The sequence below is a fragment of the Eublepharis macularius genome, chromosome 9 (genome assembly GCF_028583425.1).
Source record: "Eublepharis macularius isolate TG4126 chromosome 9, MPM_Emac_v1.0, whole genome shotgun sequence".
Taxonomy (NCBI): domain Eukaryota; kingdom Metazoa; phylum Chordata; class Lepidosauria; order Squamata; family Eublepharidae; genus Eublepharis; species Eublepharis macularius.
In genome coordinates, this window is record NC_072798.1 from 4,319,053 (window position 1) to 4,345,998 (window position 26,946).

General features: G+C 49.5%; 1 protein-coding gene across 1 annotated transcript in view; it reads right to left on the minus strand.

The window, feature by feature from the left end:
• COPG2 (COPI coat complex subunit gamma 2) overlaps nucleotides 1-26,946 on the minus strand; it is a 33,302-nt gene that overhangs the window by 1,146 nt on the left and 5,210 nt on the right. The window contains exons 3-23 of the mRNA XM_054988226.1: nucleotides 25,323-25,403; nucleotides 23,136-23,207; nucleotides 21,776-21,855; nucleotides 19,348-19,423; nucleotides 17,246-17,338; nucleotides 16,033-16,119; nucleotides 14,499-14,656; nucleotides 13,166-13,299; nucleotides 12,648-12,715; nucleotides 11,396-11,584; nucleotides 10,348-10,443; nucleotides 7,927-8,170; nucleotides 7,426-7,501; nucleotides 6,525-6,628; nucleotides 5,938-6,063; nucleotides 4,371-4,433; nucleotides 4,096-4,235; nucleotides 3,307-3,478; nucleotides 1,951-2,048; nucleotides 1,044-1,182; nucleotides 150-248 (exon numbers count right to left, since the gene is read on the minus strand). Of these exons, the coding sequence (XP_054844201.1) occupies nucleotides 150-248; nucleotides 1,044-1,182; nucleotides 1,951-2,048; nucleotides 3,307-3,478; nucleotides 4,096-4,235; nucleotides 4,371-4,433; nucleotides 5,938-6,063; nucleotides 6,525-6,628; nucleotides 7,426-7,501; nucleotides 7,927-8,170; nucleotides 10,348-10,443; nucleotides 11,396-11,584; nucleotides 12,648-12,715; nucleotides 13,166-13,299; nucleotides 14,499-14,656; nucleotides 16,033-16,119; nucleotides 17,246-17,338; nucleotides 19,348-19,423; nucleotides 21,776-21,855; nucleotides 23,136-23,207; nucleotides 25,323-25,403 (2,395 nt within the window). The remainder of the gene's footprint in view (nucleotides 1-149; nucleotides 249-1,043; nucleotides 1,183-1,950; nucleotides 2,049-3,306; nucleotides 3,479-4,095; nucleotides 4,236-4,370; nucleotides 4,434-5,937; nucleotides 6,064-6,524; nucleotides 6,629-7,425; nucleotides 7,502-7,926; nucleotides 8,171-10,347; nucleotides 10,444-11,395; nucleotides 11,585-12,647; nucleotides 12,716-13,165; nucleotides 13,300-14,498; nucleotides 14,657-16,032; nucleotides 16,120-17,245; nucleotides 17,339-19,347; nucleotides 19,424-21,775; nucleotides 21,856-23,135; nucleotides 23,208-25,322; nucleotides 25,404-26,946) is intronic.

Sequence of the window (26,946 nt, forward strand, 5' to 3'; positions counted from 1 at the left end):
CAAGGATGCCCCATCAACACCCACTGCCCCCACTCCAGGAAAGAACTCCAGGCAAGATTCTTGGCATTGCAGGGGTCCAACCCTACGATGATTGTAGGATGGCTCAATTTCTGCTACAGGGGCTCCGACATCAGTTGACCCATTCTTACCAGCCAGGTAAAGTGTGTGGGAATTCTTGTTCTCTGGCACTTTATCCGATCTCTCACATGGCTGCATGCCTAAGTACTTCACAATGTTGCTGACAGCCCCTGCATTTAGGGAGAGGGGGGGGGGAAGCTGGGGTGAGTGTTGCGCTATCTCAGCTGATGGTGAGATCCAAAGCAGGGTTTGGGGGGGGGGTCAGCAAAGGATTGATGAGTCAGTTGCCTTTGTAAGCGGAAGAAGTATTCACTTGCTTTGGAAGCTGAAGAGCTACAATGGCCCCTTCCCTGTTCTGACTTGTATTCAGCTGACAGTGTTGCATAGTGGTTGCAGTGCTGAGTGAGCCGCACTGGTTTCAAATCCCCCCTCAGCCATGAAACTGGTTCAGTGACCGGGACCCAGGCACTCCTGAGCCTAACCCACCTCATAAGATTGTTATGAGGATAACAACATGGATGAGGGAAAGGGGGTGGGTGCTGCCCTAAGCTCCAGGGAGGAAAGGCAAGATATTAAAACGATCAGACAAGCCTAAGCGAAGCCTTTAAAAATTATGTATCTGGTTAAAAACGATGTATCCGGGCATGCGGTGACTGAGGAAGGGGGCCTGGGTGGCTGTGCACCAAAAGCACCAGGGCACGCCCCATCTGCCCAGCCGCCCCCAATTGGCCAGCCGGGCCCTGCCCTGTGATAGGCTCCTGTCTGGTCACTTGGGAGCTGCTCAGGATGCCCAGGCCGAGCCATGGCCCGGAGCCTCTGCTACCAGCTCTCGCCCCGCAGCCCCGCCAGTCAATTGGTGAGCCGTAGCTTTTCTAAAGTGGCTGAAAAAGCAGCTGTGATTCTTGAGTTCCCGAAACGCTCTTCAGCCGTGTAGGCTGCCAAATGAAGAAGCGCCACCCTCTTACCATCCAGGGTCTTAATGGAGCTGAGGGCAAAGGTCTCCTCTTTCTCGTGGTCTCCTCCCACTTCCTCCCAGGCAGCAGCAAAGTTGGGCTTGAGGGCCTTCTGGATGTGATCACACAGAGTGACCTCCAGATCTTCCAGCTGGCAGGAAAAGGGAGGTTAACGCTCAGGCTGCACAAAGACACTCCTCACAAAGGCGAAATGCAAAGGAAGATGGCCTGCCCAAGCTCAGGGGACACCATCGCATTGTTTGTACTCTTAAAGTGTGAGAAATTGGTCTCGTTAGCAACTGATCGCCCTCAGATGAAGCCTGGCCCAAAGAATACTCCCCCCTGACCGAGGAAGGAAGATCCCACCCCTGCTTCAGATGCTGAGAGCAGACTTGTTTCAAGGGGGACCAGGAGGATGGAAGCTTGTGTGTGTGCATAGGCGTGCCCAGGGCACTGCTCTCTCCCCCAATGGTCGGCTTACTGGCTGTAGAAGGGGTTTCTAATACTGTACAGAAAAGAAACTGGAAAGGTAAGGCCCAGGACAGAGACATCTCTTTCTTTCCTAAAGATACCAAATCCTCATTCATTTTCAGCTATGGTGCTTTTCAGCAAGGGATATGTTTCCTATTTGTTTAAAAAGTGGAGACCACAACTAAACTAAGTATTATAAGAAGCAAAATGATAAGATTTTCATCTCCAGGTTCTATGGAACTTGCCTGTTCAGAGGGGCAAGACACAGGTAGAGTTTAGATTTACCTAGAAGATTTGCTGATGCACTTCTTGAGTAAATAGTTGGGCTCTAACTGCCATCTATATTACAGTGTATTTTTGCACTGTGTTCAGGCAGCTCTTCAGCCTAAGCTCGCCCCATCCTACTCTGCCCTGCCAGTTCCGTGCAGAACAACGAGGCCCAGCTTACCACATACTCGTCTTCATATCCGTCATCATCTGGCATGCCGGTGTTGGGGTCACAGTCTCGGACGGTGAACTTCATTGTGCAGCTAAAAGTGCAGGCAACTAGGGGAGACAAGGGATGAGAGAGAGTTTGCCCTCTGGCCAAAGAAACCCACTGCTCTTGCTTTCCAATAGCAGAGGCAGCAAATAGCTAAAAATCCAATTCATTTGGAGCTGGAGAGAGAAAAATATTTCAGTGGGTCAGACAATCCCCCTCCCCCAACCAGATCCGTTTGCTAGCAAAGGCCCTTTTGCTCCAGCGGAAGGCATCTTCCCCTGCTGCAAGGTGCCTGGGAAGCATCTCTGCTAGCAGAATGGGATCTGTGAGGGGCAGCCCCAAGCCCCCCACTGGCTCCAAGGAAGCTGCTTTATGCTGACAGCCAAGCCACAGATGCCACCTGCTTCTCAGGCCATGGGAAAGAGTGGCACTGGATGATTAGTTCGCACTGGGATAAAGCGCCTAGTGAGTACAGACTTCCTTCCGTCAGGGTACTGAAAGCCACCACAGCAGTGCCGAAGGGTGGAGGAGGGCAACTGCCATGCAAAAAACAGGGCAGGAGAAGTATTGTCGAAGGCTTTCACGGGCGGAGAACGATGGCTGTTGTGGGTTTTCCGGGCTGTATTGCCGTGGTCTTGGCATTGTAGTTTCTGACGTTTCGCCAGCAGCTGTGGCTGGCATCTTCAGAGGTGTAGCACCAAAAGACAGAGGTTTCTCAGTGTCACCTCTGAAGATGCCAGTCACAGCTGCTGGCGAAACGTCAGGAACTACAATGCCAAGACCACGGCAATACAGCCCGGAAAATCCACAACAACCAGGGCAGGAGAAGTTTCTGGCAGGCAGGCTGCTTTCTGACTTTTGTGCGTGTGATGTGCCATCAAGTCGCTTCCGAACTAGGGTGATGCTATGAAGGAAAGATGTCCAAAGCGTTCTCTCATTAACAGACTTGCTCAGATCGTGCAAACTGGAGGACGTGGCTTCTTTCACTGAGTCCAGCCATCTCGTTTTTCTCTTCTTACTGCCTTCTACTTTTCCTAACATTGACTTTTCCAGAGAATATCGTCTTCTCATCATGTGACCAAATTACGATAGCCTCAGCTTTGTCATTTTAGCTTCTAGGGAGAATTCAGACTCGATTCAAAATCCCTATGATGAGTTTTTTGTAGATCCTCTAAAACGCTGCATAGTAGAAATGGAGAAGGGGCAGGGGAGGGGGGGCACGACTTGAAAGACAGACACGCACAGCCCCACTGGGCCCAAGGATCTCGCAGGGCCTGTGCTGCATGTACCTCATGGGAGTTATGGAAGAGAGCTCCGCCTCACCTGCAGTGGGGTCATCCAGGGGTAGCCGGACCAGCGTGTAGCACATGCCTGGCTGGTTGTAGGAAAGGCTGGAGGCTGGGATGTAGCGCAGCACGTCGTACGCTTCCGAGGGCTCCATCTGCACCGTCACTCTTTCCAGAAGCTGGTCATTGAGTGTGTTTGTGCAATCGAACTGGAAAGGAGGGGAAAGGAGGAAGAAACAGCAACGGCTGCCATCAAGCCTTCAGACTAGGTCTGTGCTGCCTTTCGTCTAGGGCTCGGTTTACATCATATGCAAAACAAAGGGGGACAGAACACACACACACTGTAGAGACATTCTAGATAATGCAGATGCCGAGCCCGTATAAATCCTCATCGCGCGCCCCCTAAGAACGAGCTGACCCCCAGCCCTGTACAGGAAGGAAGGCTGGCCACTGCAGGGAGATGGGACCCTCTTGTTTTTGTCAGGCTACATGAAGATGGACACGCGGCAAGCTGTGTGGGGAACACACTGGCGTTTGCACACCTGCTTCTGAACAGCTGTCTAGTTTTTGCACCATTGCACAACCACACCTAAAACAGGGCTGAGAGGGAATGCCTCAATTCTGACAGGGGCCTTAACAGAAGGGCTGGAGGAACAACGCACTGTCAAACACCACGGCCTGCTTTTTAGATCAGAGAGAGAGAGAGAGACAGAGCTTTAGACAAAAGTTTCCCTGGCTGGGTATGTTGCACAGACCGGTTTTGACTCGCTTGTGCCTCGTGGCTGGCATCTCTCTCATTCTGGCAATAACCCAGTGCTCATTTTACCTGGAAGACAATATGATTCGAGAAGACGTGCTTGATGCAGCGAACAAAATACTCCGTCTCCGCCTCGGTCAGTTGCACCGGCTCAGATGACTTGAAGAGCGGACCCAAGTTCTTGAACTCCGGAATGGCAGCCAGTTGCTCTAGAGGGGAAGAGGTGGACTTCAAGTCACCTCACAGGCAGGCCCAGCAAGTCCTGCCCCACCCCTCTGTTACGATCAAGACTGAACTTCCTGCTGTTCTCTAAGCAATCCGAACGTGGCGCTGGGGCCACGTACCTTGGAATATGTCCTGCCGTGAAGGAGCCACTTTCTCAGGCTTGCTGGCCACCAGGGCAATTTCTGGAAAGAAACAAGTGGATGTTGAGCTGCTGATCACACTGTCCGAGACCCGTGTATCCAACGCATTGAGATCCTGTTTTTCCTCCAGGGCTGCACAGATCATTCTTCCCGCCTCTATTTTATCATCACAACAACCCTGTGAGGTAGACTTGGCCGAGAGAGGGTGTAACTGACCGAAGATCAGCCAGCAAAGTTTCCATGGCAGAGTGGGGGATTTGAACCTTGGTCTCCACTGGGATAAGGAGTGTTAGGGGAGGCGCTGCCAACCTGAGCCCACTGCTGTTCCCCTTCCCTTTTGGTACTTGCTCGCTCCCCCTTCCTTTCCGGGCCATGGAGAAGACTGAGTCCAGGAGGAGGGGGCACGTGTTAACGCTGTTCCTCACACTCCCCCCCCCAAATGGAACTGAAGGCAAGGGCTGTGGGAAGGGAAAGCAGCTGCCAGCAGTGTCTGCTCACTTGCCCCAACTCCGAGGGGGCTGGTAGGGTGAGTGTCTTTATAGGGAACCACTGAGGGAATCTTGCCCAAGGGCCCCCAAAAGCCTGGCGCCAGGAGAGTCTAGAAGTCACCGTATCTGGCTGTCCCACCAGTCCCTCCGTCACCCACCCCAGGCTCCAGCTTACATGAACTAAGAGAGTGGACTGAAGAGCTTCAACTTGCCCCATCCCATCTGATGTAAGTTAGCAGGCACACAACAGCTGCCTCATTCAGAGCCTGATCTTTAGCTTACTGTCTACTCTGCATCGCAGCTCTTGGGGATAGTACTAGTCTCTGGTAGTTCTTGCCAGAAGTTCACCTGGTGAGTCTGGGCCAGTTATTCTTCTATGTCAGCTTAACCTGCTTCACAAGCTTGTTGTGTGGACAAAATGGAGGCCCCGAGATCCATGTACTCTGCTCTGCAGTCTTTGCAGAAAGGGCCAGATAAGAATGAACGAAGTAAATAAAAACAGGACCTTTTCCCCAGCCCCTGCTGTCTGTGGCCTAATAACAGGAGATGCCAGAGATGGAACCTAAGATCCGAAGTATGCAACGCAGGCATTCTGCTGTGGACTCACCACAGCTCTTCCCTGCACTGACAGGGGAAGCTTCACCAGCTTGATTTCTGCAATGTGATCTTTTGCTCCCATGCAACGCTTATTATCAAGGAGCCACACCATTAAACACGACGTGCACAATTATCTGTGACCACTGAAGCTTAGCTCAAAGCAACAGTCTCGTGCAGAGGTTGCAGGCAAAGGCCGAGTGGGGAAGGATGAAGGGGGGGGGGGCTTAGGCAGTAGCAATGTGGAACGCTTCTACCCAGAGATGCTGGAGAGCCGCTGCCGATCAGAGGAGACAAGAATGGCCTTGACAGACTTGACTCGGTATAAGGCAGCTGCCCGTTTCCCACAAACAACATCGTGTAGGTTTCCAACCTGGATGGTACGGTACACACAAGCACTTGTTTGGAGCAGACGGCCATGGGGCCCGACGGCACGCTTTACCAAAGGAAACCTGACCATTTACCTGTTTTCTGCTCAGAGATGGGGGCAGTGGCCAGCGGCACAGATTTTGTGTCGAAAGGCTTGTCTGAAGGCTCCAGGGTGTACTGGTGCAAGGCCTTTTCCAGCCCAGGAACAGAGACCGTCAGGCCTGTAAATGGAGAGAGGTGAAGTGTATATGGTAGAGAATAGCACTGGGCTGTACAGTGAGATTCAACTGGCCACTGGCTCTGGAGTGCCTGTCAAGACAGAAGGGAACATGGAAGGGGGTTCCTGGGAGAAACTTGTGCCTGCTAGTGTGTGTGTGTGGGGGGGCAGCTGAGTGCACGTCAAAATGTTCTCTCTTATACAGTGTAATCTGGAGGTGTCGCAACATCCCAAAGACCTCACGATCTCAAAGGACGAAGGACTGGTCATAAGGCACTGGGGAGAGATGGGCTGCAGCACAACCCAACCCCACAGGGAGGACGAAGGTATTGGGACGGGAGTATGCGTGCACGACAGAAGAAGTTCAAATTGTATCTGAAAACACTGCAAGCCACTTTGCAGAACTGCAAGGATTGGGGCCGAGAAGCGATCGACTGGCACGGCCTCGCTGCAGCGCACACCAACCGTTGAAGATGTATGCAGCGTTCAAAGCCAGCTGCCTCTGCTGCAGCACGTTCAGGTAGAAGGTGGCTCGGTCACGGACCTCGTCGTCGCTGTCCATCATGCACCTGCCCAGGAAAGGAAAGTGCCGCTGTCAGCAAGCGGAGAAGGCGAGGAGGGTCTGTGGTCACGCTCAAAGTATCAGGGCAGAGATAAGGTGCTACGTGCCTAACACGTTTCTAAGTTTTCACAATGGTGCCAAGGGAGAGACAGGAAGGGGCTCCACTTCCAAAAAGAGAGAAGTGACGCCTGCCATTGGTTCGGGGAAGCAACTCTGCCTCAGGAATGCTAGATGTGTGTGGACACAGCTATGGTTGCTCAGGGGTGAGGCACAGAGGTGCTATTTATTTATTTATTCACTTCGTTTATACTCTGCCTTTCTCCCCAATGAGGACGCAAAGCAGCTTACACCGTTCTCCTCCCCTCCATTTTATCCCCACGACAGCCCTGTAAGAGGGAGTGACTGGCCCAAAGTCACCCAGTGGGCTTCCATGGCAGAGCGGGCATTTGAACCCGGGCTTCCCAGATCCTAGTCTGACACTCCAACCATTACTCTAGATTACGTAGTCATTACCTTTAGAGAATGGTCAAAGATTGGGGATGTGGGGTGATGCTAAAAAATTGGATGCTGGAAGGAGACGTGGTATAATTTTAACCAAACCAGCAACTTTAAAGACAAAGCAAGTCAAAGCCAGCCCCCAGCCCACTGTGTTGCTTTCGCTGCTGCTTTCTACTATTGTCAGCCGAGCCCCTGAACACCCAGAAGAGAAAGCATTCCCGTGCATGATTTCCAATTATTCCCAGCACCTCCAATCAATCCCAAACCCAAAGGACAAGAAGGGCCTGGGGCTGGGATCCTTCTCACCTCTGCAAGAGCACCAGGACACTCGGGAGGAGGTTCTCGTTCTGGGCCCCAAACTTTGCCAGCGCGCTCACAGCCGCTAGAAGAGGAAAGGGAGTCGGTAGCCAGAGGCAATGGGGAGCTGCTTCCGCAGCTGCCCTACCCCAGACAGCTTTTTTCTTCACTCAAACCAAACGGTTCTGTTCAAAGTCTTGGGGACTCAACTAAGAAAGGAAATCTGCACCACCGCCACCCCACAAACATCTCGTGTCCATTCAGTTCCAGAATCATGTGGTCAGAACCTTCTTTGAATGAAATCCAGGGAAAGATGGCACGTTTGAGATAATTCACAAGGGATAGCCGTGTTTGCCTGATGCGGTAAAAATAAACTGACATCTAGTGGCGCCTTAAAGACTAACTCCCGGCAAAGTCCACCCACCAGCTCCTGGGCCAGTACAGGCCCCACCGGTGGGGTCCAAGCCAGGCACTGCCCACGAGGGTGGGGGCCGAGCTGGGCCAACTCACCGGCCCTCACAGCTTCATTCTCCAGCACCACCCTGTTGAAGATGAAGCGGATGTACTTGGACGGGGCGGGGGTCCTGGGCCCCTCCTTGCCGAGCAGGTGAAGGATCTTGGTGGCCAGCACCGTGTGCTCGCAGTCCTCGATGAACTCGCAGAGGTGAGCCAGGCCGGACTCCTTGCTCTCGGGGTTTTCCTCGATGATGCCGATGATGCAGTCCACGATGGCTCGTTTGTACTCAAAGCCACCCTGGGAGAGGGGCACAGGACACTCAGGTTACAGCCTGACCCACACGTTCTTTCACGGCCAGGTACACTGCCACACTAGTTTACTGTTTCTATACACAAAAAAATCAAGATTGGACCTAGTGGACACTCCCCAGGGACATCTCACAGCCAAGAGGCTCTTCTGCAATGCCGTCATCACTGAACAGGATGGAAAAAAGGAAAAGGAAAAGGAAACTTCTAGTCCTCGTGGATGTGGGGGTGGGAAACTTTGAAAAGCACGAGAGTAAAAAAAAAATCAGATGAGAAGCAACAAGGCAAATCCAAATTAGTTGATTTTTCTGCTTCACTACTATTTGAATTGTTTTGAAGGGATGCGAAGTATTTTTCACATTTGAGTAGAATAATTTGAGATGCAGCACGTCTCCGGGTCTTACAGATCCACAAAATTGACATGCCGATTACGTTAACACTGCATAGCTTTAAAGAAGTATTTCCCTTTGTCCGTCCTGAATTTACTGTGTATCAACTTCATTAGGTGATCCCAAGTTCTATGAGAGAAAAAAATTACCTCTATCCACTTTTTCTCCATGAACAATTTATAAACCTCGATTATGCCCCCCCCCTTAGCCATCTCTTTTCTAAGCTGAAAAGCCCCCGACTGTTCAACCTCCTAATCACCTTAGTTGCCCTATTTTGCATCTTTCCCAGCTCTGCTGTATCGTTTTCGAGATACAGAGACTAGAACCATACACATCATTCCAAACGAGGCCCCACCAAGAGCTATATAGAGGCATTAACATATTGCCTGTTTTATTTTCAATTCCTTTCCTAATATTCCCCAGCATGGAGTTCACCTTTTGTTTTTTACTGCTGCACACCAAGTTGACGATAACCCCAAGATCTCTTTCCCGCTCAGTTTCAGCCAGCTCAGAGCCTATCAGCATATATCCAGAGGAGTCAGCCGTGTTACTCTGTAGTAGCAAAATAGTAAAGAGTCCAGTAGCACCTTTAAGACTAACCAAGTTTATCGTAGCATAAGCTTTCGAGAGCCACAGCTCTTTTCGTCATGCATCTGACAAAGAGAGCTGTGGCACTCGAAAGCTTATGCTACAATAAAGTTAGTTAGTCTTAAAGGTGCTACTGGACTCTTTACTATCAGCATATATTTAAAGATTGGATTTTTTTTTTGTTCGCATGTGCATCACCCACGCTGAATTTCATTTGCCATGCTGTTGCCCCCTCGCCCCGTTCCGAGAGACCCTCCTGTAGCTCTTCACAATCTTGATTTTGACCGTCCGGAATAATCTGGTGCCACTGCACACTTGGCTACCTCCCCGGTCACCCCCAATTCCAAATCATTTATGAACAAATTAAATAACACCAGTTGCAAGACTGACCCTTGTGGAATTGTGCAGCTCACTTCCCTCCATTGCGAAAACTGTCCATTCAGTCCCACTCTCTGCTTCCCATAGTTTAAATTATTTTTAATCCGTAAGAGGACCAGTCCTGTTATCCCACAACTGCTAAGCTCGCTCGGAAGTATCTTGTCAAAAGCCTTTTGGAAGTCCAAACAAATGTTGACTAGCTGCATTATACTGAATCAAACAATGGGTCGATCAAAGTCAGCGCTGCCTACTCTGACGAGCAGGTGGCTCTTCAGGGTTTCAACTCGTGGTCCTTCACATTAACCTGCTACCCAATTCCCATTTTAACTGGAGGTGCCAGGGATCGAACCTGGGACTTTCTGCATGCAAAGCAGACGAGCCACTGAGCCATGGGCCTTCCGAGTGCAACAGCACGTCGTTTAAACTGGCTTGTGTGAAAACGTGTTCTAACTGTATTATCTGCACTTCACCATTAGGTGAGCATTAGCCCTTACAATTTCGGGAGACATGCAAAGCTGCCTTTGAGCAAGTCAGGCCCTTGGTCTCTCCAGCCCAGTTTTCTCTTCTCTGACTGCCGGCAGCTCTCCAGGGTCTCAGGCACAGACAGGCAGAGGCCTTCCCCTATCCCAGCTGCCAAGACCCTATTAGCCGGAGATGCCAGAGACCTTCTGCAGGCTAAGCAGGTGCTCTCCCATTGAGCCACGGCTTCCCCTTCGGCTTTCTGAGCTTGACAAGTTACTGAGCTCTGCAAAGACACACCCCAAAAGTCACCCGTCAGCTGATACACAAACTCGTAGCCGGTGGCCAAACTTACGTCGTCCCTGAGCATGTTGGAGAGGAAGGTCATCATCACGATGTGTTTGCGCGGGTACTTCTGGCACAAGGCGCTGATGGCCTGGACCACCACCACCTGCAAGGCCAGAGCAATGTGCATTCCGTGAGTGTGGACTGGTCACCTCTCTCCAAGGAGACCTGGAGAAAAGCTTCACAGGAGAGACGTCCCCAGGTGCAGCCTTGATACAGATCAACGTGGGACTGAGGGAGGATCCACGAACGACGTCTCTATCCTGCCCTCCTTCCACGTAGCTCAGGGTGGAATGGACAACACAGGAGGGAGAAAACCCACAAGGTGTGCACCCCCCCCAGACACACCACCCAACATGGCCCCGCCATGCGTCAACTGAAGGATGTTCCTGTGAAATGTAACAGATCCTTTAAGTAATGAGCTCGTCAACCTGTTCCACCTCTCCAGCCAAGGGGGGAGGAATTTGAGTCGGGACTGTACCACTTCAGACAAAAGGGGAGGGCACATGTGACGGAATACTGTTACATAAAAAGCCAGCATGTCAGTTTCTCTATCCCAACGCTGGCAACTTCTTATCTCACAATGGGCCTTTGTAAGATCTTTAATTATGTTTTTTAATTTTATAGTCTGCGTTTCTCATTGAGACTCAAGGCTGATTACACAGAAAGGATGTGCTTCTGGGACATCCAACTGGGAGCCCGTTTGGTGTAGTGGTGAAGAGCGGCAGGACTCTAATCTGGAGAGCCGGGTTTGATTCCCCGCTCCTCCACTTGAAGCCAGCTGGGTGACCTTGGGTCAGCCACAGCTCTCTCAGAGCTCTCTCAGCCCCACCCACCTCACAGGGTGTTTGTTGTTGTGGGAATAATAATAACATACTTTGTAAACCACTCTGAGTGGGTGTTAAGTTGTCTTGAAGGGTGATATATAAATCGAATGTTGTTGTTCTCGGGGTTCAGATTAATCTCTGCTCCCCCTTTTAGGAGACACAGCGCAGACTGTCCTCTTGCTTGAAAGTAAGGAAGTGGGGGGGGGAATCCTGACAAGCTGGAAGGCTCACCTTGAACTCGTCGGATATCTCGGACACAAAGGACGAGATCTGCTTCATGAGCCTGTCCACGCTGCTCTCGCTGCCGGTCTTCAGGAGGGTGGTGATGGCCAAGGTGGCGATGCTGCGGTTTGAGTCGGTGATCAGGTTTTCCAGGTCCAGATTGCAGGCGGTGACTGCAGAGGGGTGCTTCATCGCCACCTGGAAGAAACCATCAAGGAGGGCGATCAGGAGGAGCTCACGGAAAGGACGAATCCTGACAGGCAGCATCAAGCACAGTCCCAGGGACAGTGACTGTAAACTGCTCTGAGCAGGCATTAATTTGTCCTGAAGAGCGGTATATAAACTGAATGTTGTTCTTCTTATTATTATTAAATGACCAGGGAGGAGCTCAAGTGTGTGTGGAGGGGTGTCACTGGGGACTTGCTAGGTCCTCTGCAGTTATCCTGCGGAGGAATTTCAAAGGGAGATCAGAAAGAGACTTGCTGAACTGCAACCAATAACAATGCATCCACCTGGACTGAATCGAGACCTAGGCTTCCTGTCTCATTACCAATTGTCATTCACCGGCCATCGTCATTCGGCTTCTGCAGTCACTACACTCTCCAAGATATAAGGATAGATGGACTCACATTCTAGCTGCATCTGAAGAAGTGAGCTGGGGCTCACGATAGCTCATCCCCTACCACCAATTTTGTTAGTCTTATAGGTGCTACTGGACTCTTGCTCTTTTCTACTGAGTCCCCAAAGGCTGGCTGCCCCGACACCACACCCATTGTCTGTTTCCGCAGAGCACCCAAAGCCATGGAAAATTAGAGAATTCTCCGTTTTACACACTTCTCTTCCATGTAAAGGGGAGACCGCTTGGAACGCCCCTAAACAACAGAGTTGATTCTGTTCCCCAACCACCTCAGCCTTCAGATGTATCAACCCATAAATAATAAAAACAATGAGGAACCAGTAATTACGGTAAGTGGGAGCAACAACCCACTGCCTGGCATGTGTCTCCAGGGCCTTTCTCTCCCCGGTGTGTATTTGTAGCTGGTGGGTGGGGGCGCTGATCTAGTTCTGGCAGGCATACTTCCCTACTGCACCACGGAGGCACTCAAGATTGCAAGAGGAGGCATGCAGCCACTGCAAGAAGCAGGCCAGATGGGGGATGCCGGATGGGAGAGAGGCCAAGGCCCGACTGGAGAGCCTTGGCAAGCCGACTGTTTGGGAACGGGGCCTCCTAAGAGGCATGCTGGGCCCCAGACACACTCACCTTGTTAAGGGTCCGCACTGCTGCATACCTCAACACAGGCTTGGGGGAACTACAGAAGAGCTGAAGCACTGGAAAGAAGCAAGCAGGAAAGGAGACATCTCAGCGAGCGCACGAGGAGGTCAAAGGCTTCGACCTGCTGTGGTCATGATTGCCTGGTGAACTGTCACCACTGCTGGCTTTGAGGAGACTGCATGTACATGCAGAAACTGCTTCAAAGTGTGTGATGGAGAAGCAGGACAGAAATATTTTAAAATTAATAAAGTAACAGCTCAAGGGCAGAGCATACGCTTTGCATGCAGAAGGTCCCAGGTGCAAATCCTTGGTATAATAATAGTAATAACAACATTTGGGTAAGACAACTCATGGGCTAACTCTGCTCAAGGCAGCATCATAGGCACACCCCCCTTAGGGACACAGGTTCATTCAGAGACTTCTCCCTGCCACACTTGGAAGACCCACCATTGCCTATTTCCCCAGGACGGAATCCGCCCTGCTCCTCAGCCACTTCCCCAGCTCACCCGAGACAGCTGGTGCCAGTTCCCTGGCCGTGCAGTTTGGGAGATGGATGATCGCCGAAGCTGCCTCATAGATCACCATCTCGTGCTTGCTTCGCAGACAGCTTTCAATGAAATCAAACAGCGGGTTGTCGTGCCTGCCACCGAGAGAGAAACCTGGCATTACGGATTGCCAAACTGGGAGCTGTTCATAATGCAGAGTACCTGCGGGCTCAGAAGGTGGCTGGGGGCATATCACTGCCCCACAACCTCAATTAGTCCACTGGAGACTTCAGGGCTCGGAAAAGGCCTAGCCATAAAGGGAAAGGCCTATAACTACAACAACATTCGATTTGTATACCGCCCTTCAGGACAACTTAATGCCCACTCAGAGCAGTTTACAAAGTATGCCATTATTATCCCCACAACAAAACACCCTGTGAGGTGGGTGGGGCTGAGAGAGCTCCGAGAGAGCTGTGACTAGCCCAAGGTCACCCAGCTGGCTTCAAGTGGAGGAGTGGGGAATCAAACCCTGCTCTCCAGATTAGAGTCCTGTGCTCTTAACCACTACATCAAACTGGTGTAGACACAGCCAATTCCTTCCCAGACTTTACCCATTCCACTTTTTTCCTCTCTAATTATTACATTCAATTTCCCCTGCTTTTGAAAACATCCCTGCGGATTAGGGAAGTATTGAACACCTCTTTGAACACACATTGAGCAAACACCAAAGTGAAGATAACAGTTTGAGTACCGTTTTGTTCTGATCCGAGGGACCTGTTGACTAATGCTATTGTATTCAACTGCCTGATAAAGAACTCCCCTGGCAGGGAGGTGATCCTGGCCCCTTTGCTGCCTGGGGGAACTTGCGCGGCACACGACTCACTCGCCTGGACCCACAAACACACAGGGCAGGCCGCTGTATGGAGAGGTGCTGGGCTGCGATGGATGTTGCAGGTCATCAACTTTGGCCTAAGCTAAAGAGGGGACATTTGCTGCCTATTCCCAGCCACGGAGTACAAGAAGCAAAGCAGCCCTTCGGTAGGGAGGGGCTTCGTGGCCATTCATTCTACTTTCTTCTGTCCTGATTCTGTGCTGGAAAGCGGGCTGCAATTCCCCTGCAGCTTTCCAGCTTACGGGGTGCAGCTTCAACACTTGAGCAAATAAAAAGTTCTCATTGAGCCTGCTGCATGGCCCAGTTACCAGGCTGCTCGCTCTGCATCTTCCTCAAGCTGAATCCACAGCCCCTCAATCCCACAACTGTGGAACTCCACAGAGGCCACTAATAAATCAGAGGGCATTTCAGGGGCTCACAGGCGGCTCTCCGGGAATCTTTATCCAACACTGAGCCCCTTACCCCTCTTCAGACTCTTTCAGGAGCCGGCTGGCGATCCGAATCAGCATGCAGTAGGCGAACTGGGACTTCAGTCCGGACTTGGTGAACTTATTCAGCATCTTGGAAACGGCAAGGCGGTCGTTCTTCCTGAGATGGTAGAGCAGCCCCAAGGCATGGTACTATCACATCAAAGGGGAAAGGGGAAACAAGCACTCACAAAGGGATCCTGAACAGGACGATTTGCAGTCCCCCCCAGTCTAAACGCTTTTTAAAAGCATTACTCCTAAATGTTTTTCTGCAAGTCCATTTCTCGAAAACCCACTGCCATTTTTACCACATCAGTTCTGTGCCTTTCAGCCACGAAGCAATATTATCCAACGATTAATCTCTAACTGTGTCAATACAAGGATCACATAAGAACGTAAGAGAAGCCATGTTGGATCAGGCCAGTGGCCCATCCAGTCCAACACTCTGTGTCACATAATGGCCGAAAACCAGGCGCTTAAGCTTGCAAGTGCCACTTAAGCTTGCAAAATGCTGTGAACAGGTGGAGAGGGAGAGGAAGCGCAGCAGGGAAGCACCAGGGAGGAGTTGCCATGCCGGTCCTTGGTGCTGCCACTGGTGTCAAGGGCACTGCTGCATTACCCACAATGCAGAGCGGCTGTTCTCTTTGCCATGCTTTCTTGCTCCTTCAAGACAATTAGACATTGGTGTGTGCATGTGTGTGGGGGGGGGCAGGGGTGAGCTGGCACCTTCAATTAAACAACGGGGGGGGGGGTAAGAGATGGGCTGGAATCTTGTCTGATGAGAGAGGTGGGCACATTTTTCAGCCTGCAGGCCATATCTGGGTCTATGTTTGAGTTACAAGCTCTTCCTATTTCCAGCTGCAGCAGGGCAGGTGACCAATTTGGGTGCTTTCAAAAGGAGACCCTTTCTGTTCCTCAAGGTGCCCAAGGTGCTCTTAGGGCTAGCAGCTAACAGTCCTTGAGGCCGACGCTCCCAAGCAACTGGGCAGCAATGTGAGGGCAGGATGTAAAGCTCCCGTGTGTCAGAGGTAGAGCCCGTGCACCATCATCTGGCCACTTTTGCCATATGGCAGCTGCCCGCACAGGGAAGTCTGTCACACTTTTTGACAGAGTGCCTCTAGGCACACCGACCCCCTTGATGGCTGGCCTCTCCAGAAGGGCTTCACTGTGATGCAGAGCTGTGCAACTCTACATCTTTCGTAGATTGGCAACTCTACATCTTTCGTAGATTGGCAACTCTACATCTTTCGTAGATTGGCAACTCTACATCTTTTGGATTGGGCAGTGGAGAAGCGTGCCCCCCGCCCCGTCTCCCTCATCTGGTGGCCCAGATGATGGCAGTGATCCAGAAGAGTCACATTATGACGAGGGCGGGGGGCATGCTTCTCCACTGCCCAATCCATTCCATACTCAGTACACCGAAGACAACTTATTTAACTCCTGCCTAAGGCTATGCATCATCTTCCCAGCTCAACTGCATACTTTTGTGGCAATGAAGTGTGATGCTCCCGTGCTCCTCAGACACATACCTGCACCATGATGTTGTCGCTGGAAGCAGCTTCTTGGGCTTCGTTGATCCACCGCTTGACCACATCGTAGTTGATCTTCATCATGTGCTGGAAACAATGGCCAAGAATCAGTAACAGCGGCCCTGGCCCCGGCCACATCTGGCTCCGACTAGCATGCTAACTTAAGAACTTTAAATGTCAAAGAAGGCTACTGGGGCAGATAGAGCAGAAGGTATGACCAGCTTTGAGAGGCGATCTGACTCAAGGGTAGACCCATTCAAAACGGGGCATTCGCCTGGGGCTATCACAGCACAACGGACTGCGCTACAGGAGGAATTCATCTGCATACTTAGAATCATAGAGTTGGAAGGTACCTCCAGGGCCACCTAGTCCAACCTCCTGCACAATGCAGGGAATTCATCCAATCACGATCTGCTCCTGATGATCACACAAATGGCAGGGAAATCTGCACTGCAATTAAGCAGCTGACCCTTCTGTATTCCGTCACCAAGACTTTTTTGCACCTGAGTCTTGTTAAGAGAGACTCCCTGCATTTGGCTTGGGCCAAGGTCTTGTGCTGTCCGCCCCACCCCATGGTCCAGCTCTTCCTCTCCCCTCTGTTATTGGCTCCGTTTTTCTTTCATATGGTGAATTTGCAGCTGCAGGCCAGAGACGCTTTGCTAATTTCTTACACCAGATGCTAAAAGAAGCTACGTCCTCTATCCCTGAATCTAGCTGCTTCGTTATCCCAGCTCGAGGCCGCGTGTCTGCACCTCACATTTTCAGTTCCACTGACAGCCAAAGCTTTTAATTTGTTTGAGTGCACTACGGGACAGTCAAGGATTCTAAGAGGTGAAAGAGATTGGGGAGGGTAGACATAAGGGAATGCCAGGCCATCCTAAACAGGATGGAATCAATCAGCACCCATTTCTTTTTAAGATTTTGCTTCCCTGAATTTTGGGTTCTGCACCAAGAAGCATTTGTGTTGCCCAAGGAACAACCAGTGAAGGCACCGGTCATGAGACATGGATACATTTCCAAGAAAGCATTTCATCAGGTGGACCTGCAATGCCAAGGGAGGCAGAAGGCACAAGAATGAGGTAACGGGGCTGGGTCAGCGGGAAAAGGAGCAGAAGCAGCGAAGACATCGATGAGGCCAAGTTGTTCATGCGGTGTATCCAACCCCGCCCTTGAGTGCAATCCCACCAGATGACAGCAAGGGGCTTCCACTTACTAAAGAAGACACCAGTGCAGAACTGGACACACTGGGGACTTTGTCGACAATGGCTTGTTTCATGTACCTCTCAATGGCTTGCAGCATCGTGCCCTGGAAACCAAACAGAAAAACAAGGGTGAGGTTCTTCCAACTAACGGATCTGCCAGAGAAGGACTTTGTCTTCCATTAGCACACGGTAACCTGGCATGGGCCTCCCCAAGGGGCTCCCACTCTAGTTCTCACAAATGCCCACAAATGAATATGCCTGCAGAATCTGCTTTGGTGCACAGCGCTTTTCCAATGACGCCCTCCCTATCAAACACCATGGCACCAAAGACAGCGTCCTTGTGGGGTTCTGTTCCCTAATATTAACTACTTTGTTCACTGTATGTGATGACACAGAGGAAAGAGATACTGGAAACATTTTGATGTAATTTGATTAGTACTGATAACCTTCACAAGACCGTTTGTTTGTTACTTACAGCGTGGGAAGATATACTAGGGCAGCTCAGAAATGAAGAGTGTATTTTGCATCAACTAATGCAGTTTACAGCCTTTTACTCAGGCATAATTTGTGGGCATTTTCTCTCTCACTCACACACACAAACAAACACACAAGCTCCTTTTTCAGTTACCTCCCACCTCTCCTGCTTTACATGCAAATCGGGAGGCAAATGACTAAATATTTATTTCCATTCATTGAATCTGGACCCTGCCTTTCTACTCAAAGTGTACACAAGGGGACATTAAAACTGTTTTTTAAAATAGACATGCCTAAATAGTTAAAACAAAAAACTATTGTTCAATCAAATACAGAGCAACATTACACAGAACTAAAGCCGCAGCACTGATGTCAGGGTGGGCAAATCTGGCAGCCTGAACTTCCATCTGGACCTCTGGAGGGCTCCAAGCAGGAGACCCGTACTTTTGGGTTCTGGAACTGGAAACAGGGAGCGCCAGTGTCCAACTCTAAGCCCTCTAGAACCCGACGTGGCCCACGCTGCTGCTCTTCAAGCCCCCAGAGCTGTTTTACCCATTTTTCTGCAGCATCAGCTTATAAGGTGCCACTGCAGGCTGGTAGGCCAATGCTCCAAATTATTAAGCAGCTTGGGAGGTGGACAAAAAAACCCCCATGAGCCAAGCAAGGTCCTAGGTCTGTACAAGAGCTCAGGGGAATCCATACGATGATCCGTCAGTTTCTAAGGCTACACAAAACCAAGAGAGCACGCAGGCTCAAGGAAGTCACAACCACGCACTGGTTTCAGTGAACTTAATAGCCACCACTGGCCCATTGTGGCATTGCTGCTACCGTCGATTATTTATGGACCTTTCGTTTGTAAATACATCCCGCATTAGCGATATATATTGAACTTGTTCCGTTTCAATGAAAGTTAATTCGAACTGGAATTATACTGGATGGTGATTTTGTATTCTATTGGTCTGTAATTTGGGCGTTATGGTTCTGTAAGTTTGGGACTGTATGAGATGTAATTATCGGAACTACACTGTAATAACTGTGCGTGGTTGTGACTTCCTTGAGCCTGCGTGCTCTCTTGGTTATGTGTATCTTAGGAAGTGGTTCCCTTTCGTTGGTTAGTTTCTAAGGCTAAACAAGCAGGTCCCCAAATGGTGAGAGAAAGCCAGGAAAGACAGCATCAACCACTCCTCCTGCGGAAGGAGTTCCCCAAACTGGGGGCAGCAACCGAGAAAGCTCTTCCGTGGGACCCCTTCGGCCTTACAGCTAACAACGGAGACTTGGAAGTGAACTGTGCTAACATTGAGATTCAGCAATCAGATCATGAAAGAAAAAATGCTCCAGATGGCAGGAGAAAAAAGAGAAGTCGTTCTATTGGCCCACTAAACAGCGGACACCTGGCGTTCAAGCTGGAACAGATGGCAGCCCTGCTTTTCAGGTAAATGTTCCAAGGGCAGTTTATTTTGCGACAAGAGATCTCGGTCTTTCGGTGCTACACCTCTGAAGATGCCAGCCACAGCTGCTGGCGAAACGTCAGGAACTACAATGCCACGACCACGGCGATGCAGCCCGGAAAACCCACAACAGCCATCGTTCTCCAGCCGTGAAAGCCTTCGACAATACATCAAGAAGATTCTCTACTTACATCCGTGATCCTGCAGAGGGCTCGAATGGCAGGGCCTCGGTACACATCTTCTTTCCCCGTCATGTCTTTGGTCAAGCTAGAAGAGTTAAGGCAAGCGCTGATAAATGCCAAATCTTCTGCAGGACATGTAGTGAGTCACAACGGGCAAAATCTGGCAGTAGCTTCCACAAGTCACTTTGGAACACACATGTCCCTCGCAACATCTTCCCCATACAAATCAGGAGCTGGTTTTTGTTCAGATCGGCGTCTGATTTGGTTTGAACTGCAGCAGCTCAAAAGCCACAAAACATGGAAAATATTTTAATCAAGGGTGACTCATGAGGCATTTTCCAGACGTACATGGATTTATCATGAATTGGTGGAACTTACAAACTTGAAAAATCATTGTTGTCTTTCACTTAAAAAACCTTCTAGCCCCCAATGTCACAGTGAAACCATTTGGAAACAACTTTGGGGGCTTCTTACTCTCTCTACTGATCTCTATTTTTGGTTTGTTTTTAAAAATCCAAAATTTATTTTAAAAATGGGAGAACGAACTCCACAATGGGAGAATGAACTCCACAATGGGAGAACGAACTCCACAATGAGAGAACGAACTCCACAATGAGAGAACGAACTCCACAATGGGAGAACGAACTCCACAATGGGAGAATGAACTCCACAATGGGAGAATGAACTCCACAATGGGAGAACGAACTCCACAATGGGAGAATGAACTCCACAATGGGAGAATGAACTCCACAATGGGAGAACGAACTCCACAATGAAAGAACGAACTCCACAATGGGAGAACGAACTCCACAATGGGAGAATGAACTCCACAATGGGAGAACGAACTCCACAATGGGAGAATGAACTCCACAATGGGAGAATGAACTCCACAATGGGAGAACGAACTCTGCAGCTGGCTGATGCTGCACAGCTGCGTCCAACAGCGGTAGGGGAGGGGGCCTGAATGCAGGACTGATTGAGTGTTTTGACTGAGGTAAAGACTAGATCAAATCAATCTTGAATTCTCCCTAGAAACTAAAATGACAAAACTGAGGCTATCGTACTTTGGTCACATCATGAGAAGACCAGATTCTCTGGAAAAGTCAATAATGCTAGGAAAAGCGGAAGGCAGTAGGAAAAGAGGAAGACCTAAAACGAGATGGCTTGACTCAATAAAAGAAGCCACGTCCTCCAGTTTGCAGGATCTGACCAAGGCTGTTGATGATAGAACATTTTGGAGGTCTCTCTTTCATAGGATCGCCATAGGTCGGAGGTGACTTGACAGCACATAACACACACACAAGGTCTCTGCACAGAATCCAGTGCATTATTTGCTTTTTAAAAAACTTATCAGGGATCTGGAAGAGCTACAAAGAAGGGCAATTACAGTTATCAGAAAGGCTGTGGGCTACTTTTCAAAACAAGGAACAGCCAAAAGATGGTACCACAGGGAGTAGAATGTAATCTTCACTGTTTCCCCTGAGGCCATTTCACACATTACATTTTTAGATGTTTCAGGTGGGAAGCCTTGTTGGTCTGTAGCAGAAGAGCAAGTTTCTGCTCCAATAGCACCTTAAAGACCAACTAGATTTCCGAGGTATGAGCTTTCGAGAGTCAGCGCTCCCTTTGTCAGATATGAGGAATTATAATACCCAATGGATGTAGTAAAAAAACAGATCAACAAAGCTAAGTTCGTATCTGATGAAGACCCAGAGGAGTTAGCCGTGTTAGTCTGTAGTTCCAAATAGTAAAGAGTCCAATAGCACCTTTAAGACTAACCAACTTTTACTGAGGCATAAGCTTTTGAGAACCACAGCTCTCCTCATCAGATGCATCATCAGATGCATCTGACGAAGAGAGCTGTGGTTCTCGAAAGCTGTTGATGCATCTGACCAAGAGAGCTGTGGTTCTCGAAAGCTGTCGATGCATTTGACCAAGAGAGCTGTAATTCTCGAAAGCTTATGCCTCAATAGTTGGTTAGTCTTAAAGGTGCCACTGGACTTTTCCCTATCTGATAAAGGGAGCTCTGACTCTTGAAAGCTCATATTGTGGAAATCGGGCAAGTTTTTAAAGTGCTACTGGACCTGAATCATGCATTTTTAGATGTACATCTCAGATGTTTTGAATGAACACTGAATAGTTTTTTGTGCGCACATGACAAGAGTTATATTTACAAGCAAGTGTCTCATGCAAGCTGACTCATTAGGGAGCTAGAATCAGCTGCAGCTCTGTGAAAAACTGACTCTGCATCATGTCTGAAACGGCCCTGAGTTAAGACATCCAAACGTGCAACGTGGAAGAGCCACAGAAGAATGCAAAGGGCATTCTGACCAAAGCCAGATCCTCCAAATCCAAACAAAAGCCATAAGAAACAACTGGTGAGGTCACCTATCTATATTTCAAATAAAGGGGAAATATTAAGAAAAATTATCAGTACCTGCTGGTGACGATGATAACATCCTCCGATATGTTGGCCATCTCTTTGATCGTAAGGTAACACATTCTCCTTAAGGTTTGCTGCGGAATTTACAGAAGGCATTACACTAAAACGCTGCTCTCCAAAATTAAATGAAGACCTAATTTATTGAAAGTACTCAATAAAAGAAGCCAAGTCCTCCAGTTCGCAGGATGTGAGCAAGTCTGTTAATGATAAGGCATTCTGGAGGTCTCTCATTCATAGGGTCGCCATAGGTTGGAGGCAACTTGACGGCACATCACACACACGTCAAAGAAAGGAAAAGGGAGTGAACATTTTCCATTCTGAGACTGGAACCTGACATGCTCACATTTATTTATTTTATTGAGGGAGCTGGCTACCCTGCCTTACTAATTAACTCTTACAGGTGAGGGAGAGAGAAACCAATCATGCTGACACCAGTTCTGTATCATAGATCCAGAGGAGTCAGCCGTGCTAGTCTGTAGTAGCAAAATAGTAAAGAGTCCAGTAGCAAAAGGAAGTACTATTAGCCATAAGGTATAAATGGAACTCCCTGTCTAGGGCAGTGATGCTCTGTATTCTTGGTGTTTTGGGGGGGGGGGCAATCACTGGGAGGGCTTCTAGTGTCCCTTCCCCACTGGCAGACCCCCTGATGACACCTGTTTTTTTGGTCACTGTGTGACAGAGTCTTGGACTGGATGGGCCGTTGGCCTGATCCAACATGGCTTCTCTTATGTTCTTAGCACCTTTAAGACTAAAAAACTTTATTGTAGCATAAGCTTTTGAGAGCCACAGCTCTCTTCATCGGATGCGTGGAGGTCATGCATCTGATGAAGAGAGCTGTGGCTCTTGAAAGCTTACGCTACAATAAAGTCGGTTAGTCTTAAAGGTGCTACAGGACTCTTTACCAATTCTACAGTAGCTTAAATGTTGTACATGGGATCTTTCTCCCTCCCAGACTGGGTTTGCTAGAGGTGCTAAGGTTTTTGTGTTAGAGAGTTCACATGCCCTGAACTCCAAATCCCAGGATTCCCCAGGGAGAAGAAATGCCTGTTAAATCCAAATGAGGGGCCCGAGAAAAACCCACTCTGCCAAGGTCTCAGGACCCCTGTGCTGCTGTTCTAACAATCCTACTTTGCAAGGCAAATGCTCTTGCAAAGAAACACGGCTGGCATCCTTCGTTACAAAAAGAAACAAACAGCCCAGTTCCACTGCAGTCTCTTCTACATTTTAAACTGTTGACCTGAAGGAGACCCTTTTACACAGCTCTAACAGGAAATCCCCTGGCCCCCTAGGGATCTTCACACATCTCGAGTGGCAGGAAGAGGAAAACAGCCGTCCTTGAGCACTAGAAACTTACGTCATTTGACTGAAATAGCCTGGTCATTGCAAAGAAGGCTTCTGTGGCTTCCGTAGTTCCAAAATGTTCACCCTGAAGAAAACGATGCCATTAAAGTCAGCAATTCAACACGGTCCATTTTTAACTCCAAAAATCTATCTCATTGCTATTCGAAGACCTGATTCTGACCACAGGGTCTGCAATGTCTGGGTAGCAGACCTCTGCCACACCACCCTTATGCCCACTCAAAGGCTCTGAAAGGGAAGTGACAGTCAGAGTCTGAGAGCAAGAATGCACACATGCATCCACAAAAATGAGGCAGGCGTTCATCTTAAGCAATTTGAAAGCACGTCCATCTTCTAAACATTTCCTGCCTTCAAACGGCCCCGGTGTAAATCGCTAGCATTACATCCCTGGAATTCTAGTAACAACATTAACAGTCCTTAAGATACATTGTGATGGGGTGGGGGAGGATATCCCCTTCCTGGAGACAGAGGAGGAAAGCAGGCATCAGGAGGCCCCTCCGAAGGATGGCTTGCTAGGCAGAGGAGAACGAGGGCAGAGTGGCGACAGCATCAGAAGGGCAAGTAATGGGGCCTGGAGCGGCTCAGGGGACACCATTCTTCCTGCAGTTCTTGAAGGTGCTAAAATAATTATATCCTGACAACACCTCCTGTACTGATGAAATACAGAGGCCGAGCAGGAATCTCAGCCTTATCCTGGGTGAGTCCACCTGTGCCTTCAACATCACCTTGGCTGTGGTCTCTGGAACCTGCATCTCCCATTTCTTCCCTGCACCGGCTCAGAGCTATTTCTGAAGGGACTCACTCCCAGGACAGGGAAGGCCTGAGAACGGAGGAGGAGATGTGGATTCTGAATCAGTGGCAGGCTTTCCAGCAGGGCAGCCAGCTACTCTTCAACTCTACGTTATCTCCTTAGTGAAACGAGGAGTGCAGCCATTCTCCAGACACATAGAGGGCCGATAAGAAGAGAAAGTATCAGCCGATTTTGCTGTTCTTAGGACTGGCAGTTGCATGTGCTTAATCACATTGGAGGACTGGATGGAGAGGCAGCTGATGCTAAAAACAAATGAGGGGCAGGGGATGTGCAGCCCGTCCTTCCGGATACGTTTTTTGCCACCTCCAATACAGACAGTGACCCTAGCCAAGACGGAGGGGCTCTGGGGGCCAAGCAGCAGGAAACCCAGCCATGAGAGAGGAAGCCCCCCCCCCATTCCCTCACACTTTTTGGCCTAACTGGATCCCCCATCCACCCCTTTTCTTACATAATTAGGGCCATTCCAATTTCAAACACATGGAATTGCCACTGGCATTGCTGATCTATCACACCTCATCTTCCTACAAGGAGCTTAGAGGGGACATACATTTATTTATTTTATTCACTAACAAAATTTATATCCTGCATTTCCACTCAGGCAGAGCCACAACTGGTGGAGAGTGCCCTCAAGTCATGGCTGACTTACAGCAACCCCTGGTGGGGTTTTCATGGCAAGAGACTAGCAGAGGTGGGTTGCCATTGCCTGCCTCTGCAACCCTGGTCTTTGTTGGAGGTCTCCCATCCAGTTACTAACCAAGAGGGCCACAATTACAAGCAGACTATTATAAAACCCATCCTAAAATCAGTTAAAACCATGAATAAAACACAAATTAAAAACAGCAATGATTAAAGGGCAGAAAGGTTGTCAAGAGAACATCAAATGAAAAAAAGTCTTCACCTGCCAGTGGAAAACAGTGATGGAAGGGGGCAGATGAGTATCTCAGGGGAGAGAATTCCAGAATTTGGTGCTAAGACTGAAAGGACCTTCTTGGATTGCCGCCTGCCCAATCTCAGAAAGAGGGAGCACACGATGCAGAGCCTCAGAAGGCTGGATAGGTTCATATCGGAGTAGACGGTCCTAAAGGAACGCTGGTGCCAAACCATGTAGGGTTTTAAAGGTCAGCACCCGACATTGAGTTGGGCCTGGAAACAGATTGGGAGCCAATGTAGATGGGCCAAGACTGGGGCGAGATGGAACCCACGACCCACTCCAGTCTGCATCCTGGCTGCAGCGTACACAGTTCCCCCACCTTGTTTTTATGCTAACAACAACAGCTCCTAGGCCATCATTCTCACCACTACCCCACGCTGCCTCTAATTCAGCCCTTCTCTGTCAGCTTTGGGCTGTAATTTGTATTGGAGAACATTTACCTGGTTCAATAAATACAGCATCTTGGTAAGGATATGTAGACATCTTCTCGGATTTATTGGGGTCTCATTAAAGATACGGGCCTGCATGGAAAGAATAGAAATATTGAGGGAAATGGAGGCAGAAATTAAGGGATTTTTGACCCTCCTGTTTACAGAAACCCAGCCTCAAAGATCAACTCCCCATGTGTTCATCATTACTTTGAGTAGTCCTATATGAAGCAAAAAGGGAGACGGCTGAATCCTCAGTACTAACTGCGGATCTTTGCCTTTAATTCATCCTGGAATACCCTAGGCAAAGAAGGGGGTGGCAAAGAATTATGCTTCCCAGACTGCCCACATTGGGGGGGCTGCCGCAGCCGCCCAGTCACGCTCCGGGTCCTGCTAATGAGAGGTGCCCGCTCTGCCTGCAGTCCGAGAGAAACCCGCCAGTGCTGTGCCCAGCTCGCCAGCAAGATACCGAAAATGATATGAAAGATATGCCTGTGAAGAAGTGGTATCACGAAACAGGATGGGATAACGTATGTCGACAAAACTTGTAGGCATGGCACTTTTGCAACTTTGTCCTCCTTCAAGCAACTTTACAGATTTACATTACTGTTTCAGAAACTGTTGGACTCATAATGTTGGACTCACTGGGTTGCAGAACACTCTAGGAGTCCCTCAAAACCCTTACGGTTTTTACCACAAATGACTCAGTGGGGCACCATTTCAGTAAGTCTCCACACACAGATACTCACGAGTCTCCCAGGGGCTGCCAGCCAAGGGCTGTCAACCCTAGATGGAGCCCTGTGAATGGTCTCAGAAACTTCATATCCTGAAGCTTTACTGAAGTCAAGCAGGCCTGGACCTGCCCCATAATCTAAAAGGGAAACCAGCAGGAGTCTTGTGCTGTTTCACGCAGGGCTTTTTTTCAGCTGGAACGCAGTGAAAGAGAGTTCCAGCACCAATTGAAAATGGTCACATGGTGCTGAGGGCAATCTAAACTCCCCTCTGTATGGAAGTCAGGGGGCGGGGCCACCGGCCATGTGACCATTTTCTCCAAGGGAGATTTAAACTTTAAAAAACTCCCTCCTTGTTCCAGCTGACCCAAAGCGATGTCATTGTGCGGTCCTGAGTTCCACCACTGAATTCCACTACCTCTTTTCCCAGAAAAAAAGCCTTGGTTTCATGCATGAACCTTGCTCATCGGAGGAACTAAGCCCCCAGGAAATGTGCCCCTGAAACATTGTGCTCAATTCCAGCATCACGCTCCCATTCCTTTTTAAAAGTCTGTAGTGCTAGGCTGAGCCACAGGTGGTCATTTCTTAGGTCCTGCAGGGCTAGAAGAACGTTCTCCAGGTCAGACACACTTGCTAGAGCACAGAGTGCAGCTAGCGAAGGCACCGCTTTGTGGGCTAGGCAAGGGCAGAGGGCTGAACACCTCATATTTACACCAGGCCTGGCCAATTTGGAGGCGTTCATACTGCCCATCAACCACAAGGACAGATGCTGTGCCTCCCTGATCCCCTCCCGTGCCCAAAGAACATCTGGAGGGCGAGCCACAGCCAGACCCAGGGCAGCTCCCTGGGCCCAGCCTCAGAGCCTGATGCCCTCCAACCAATTCTAGGAGAACACGGCATCTCTT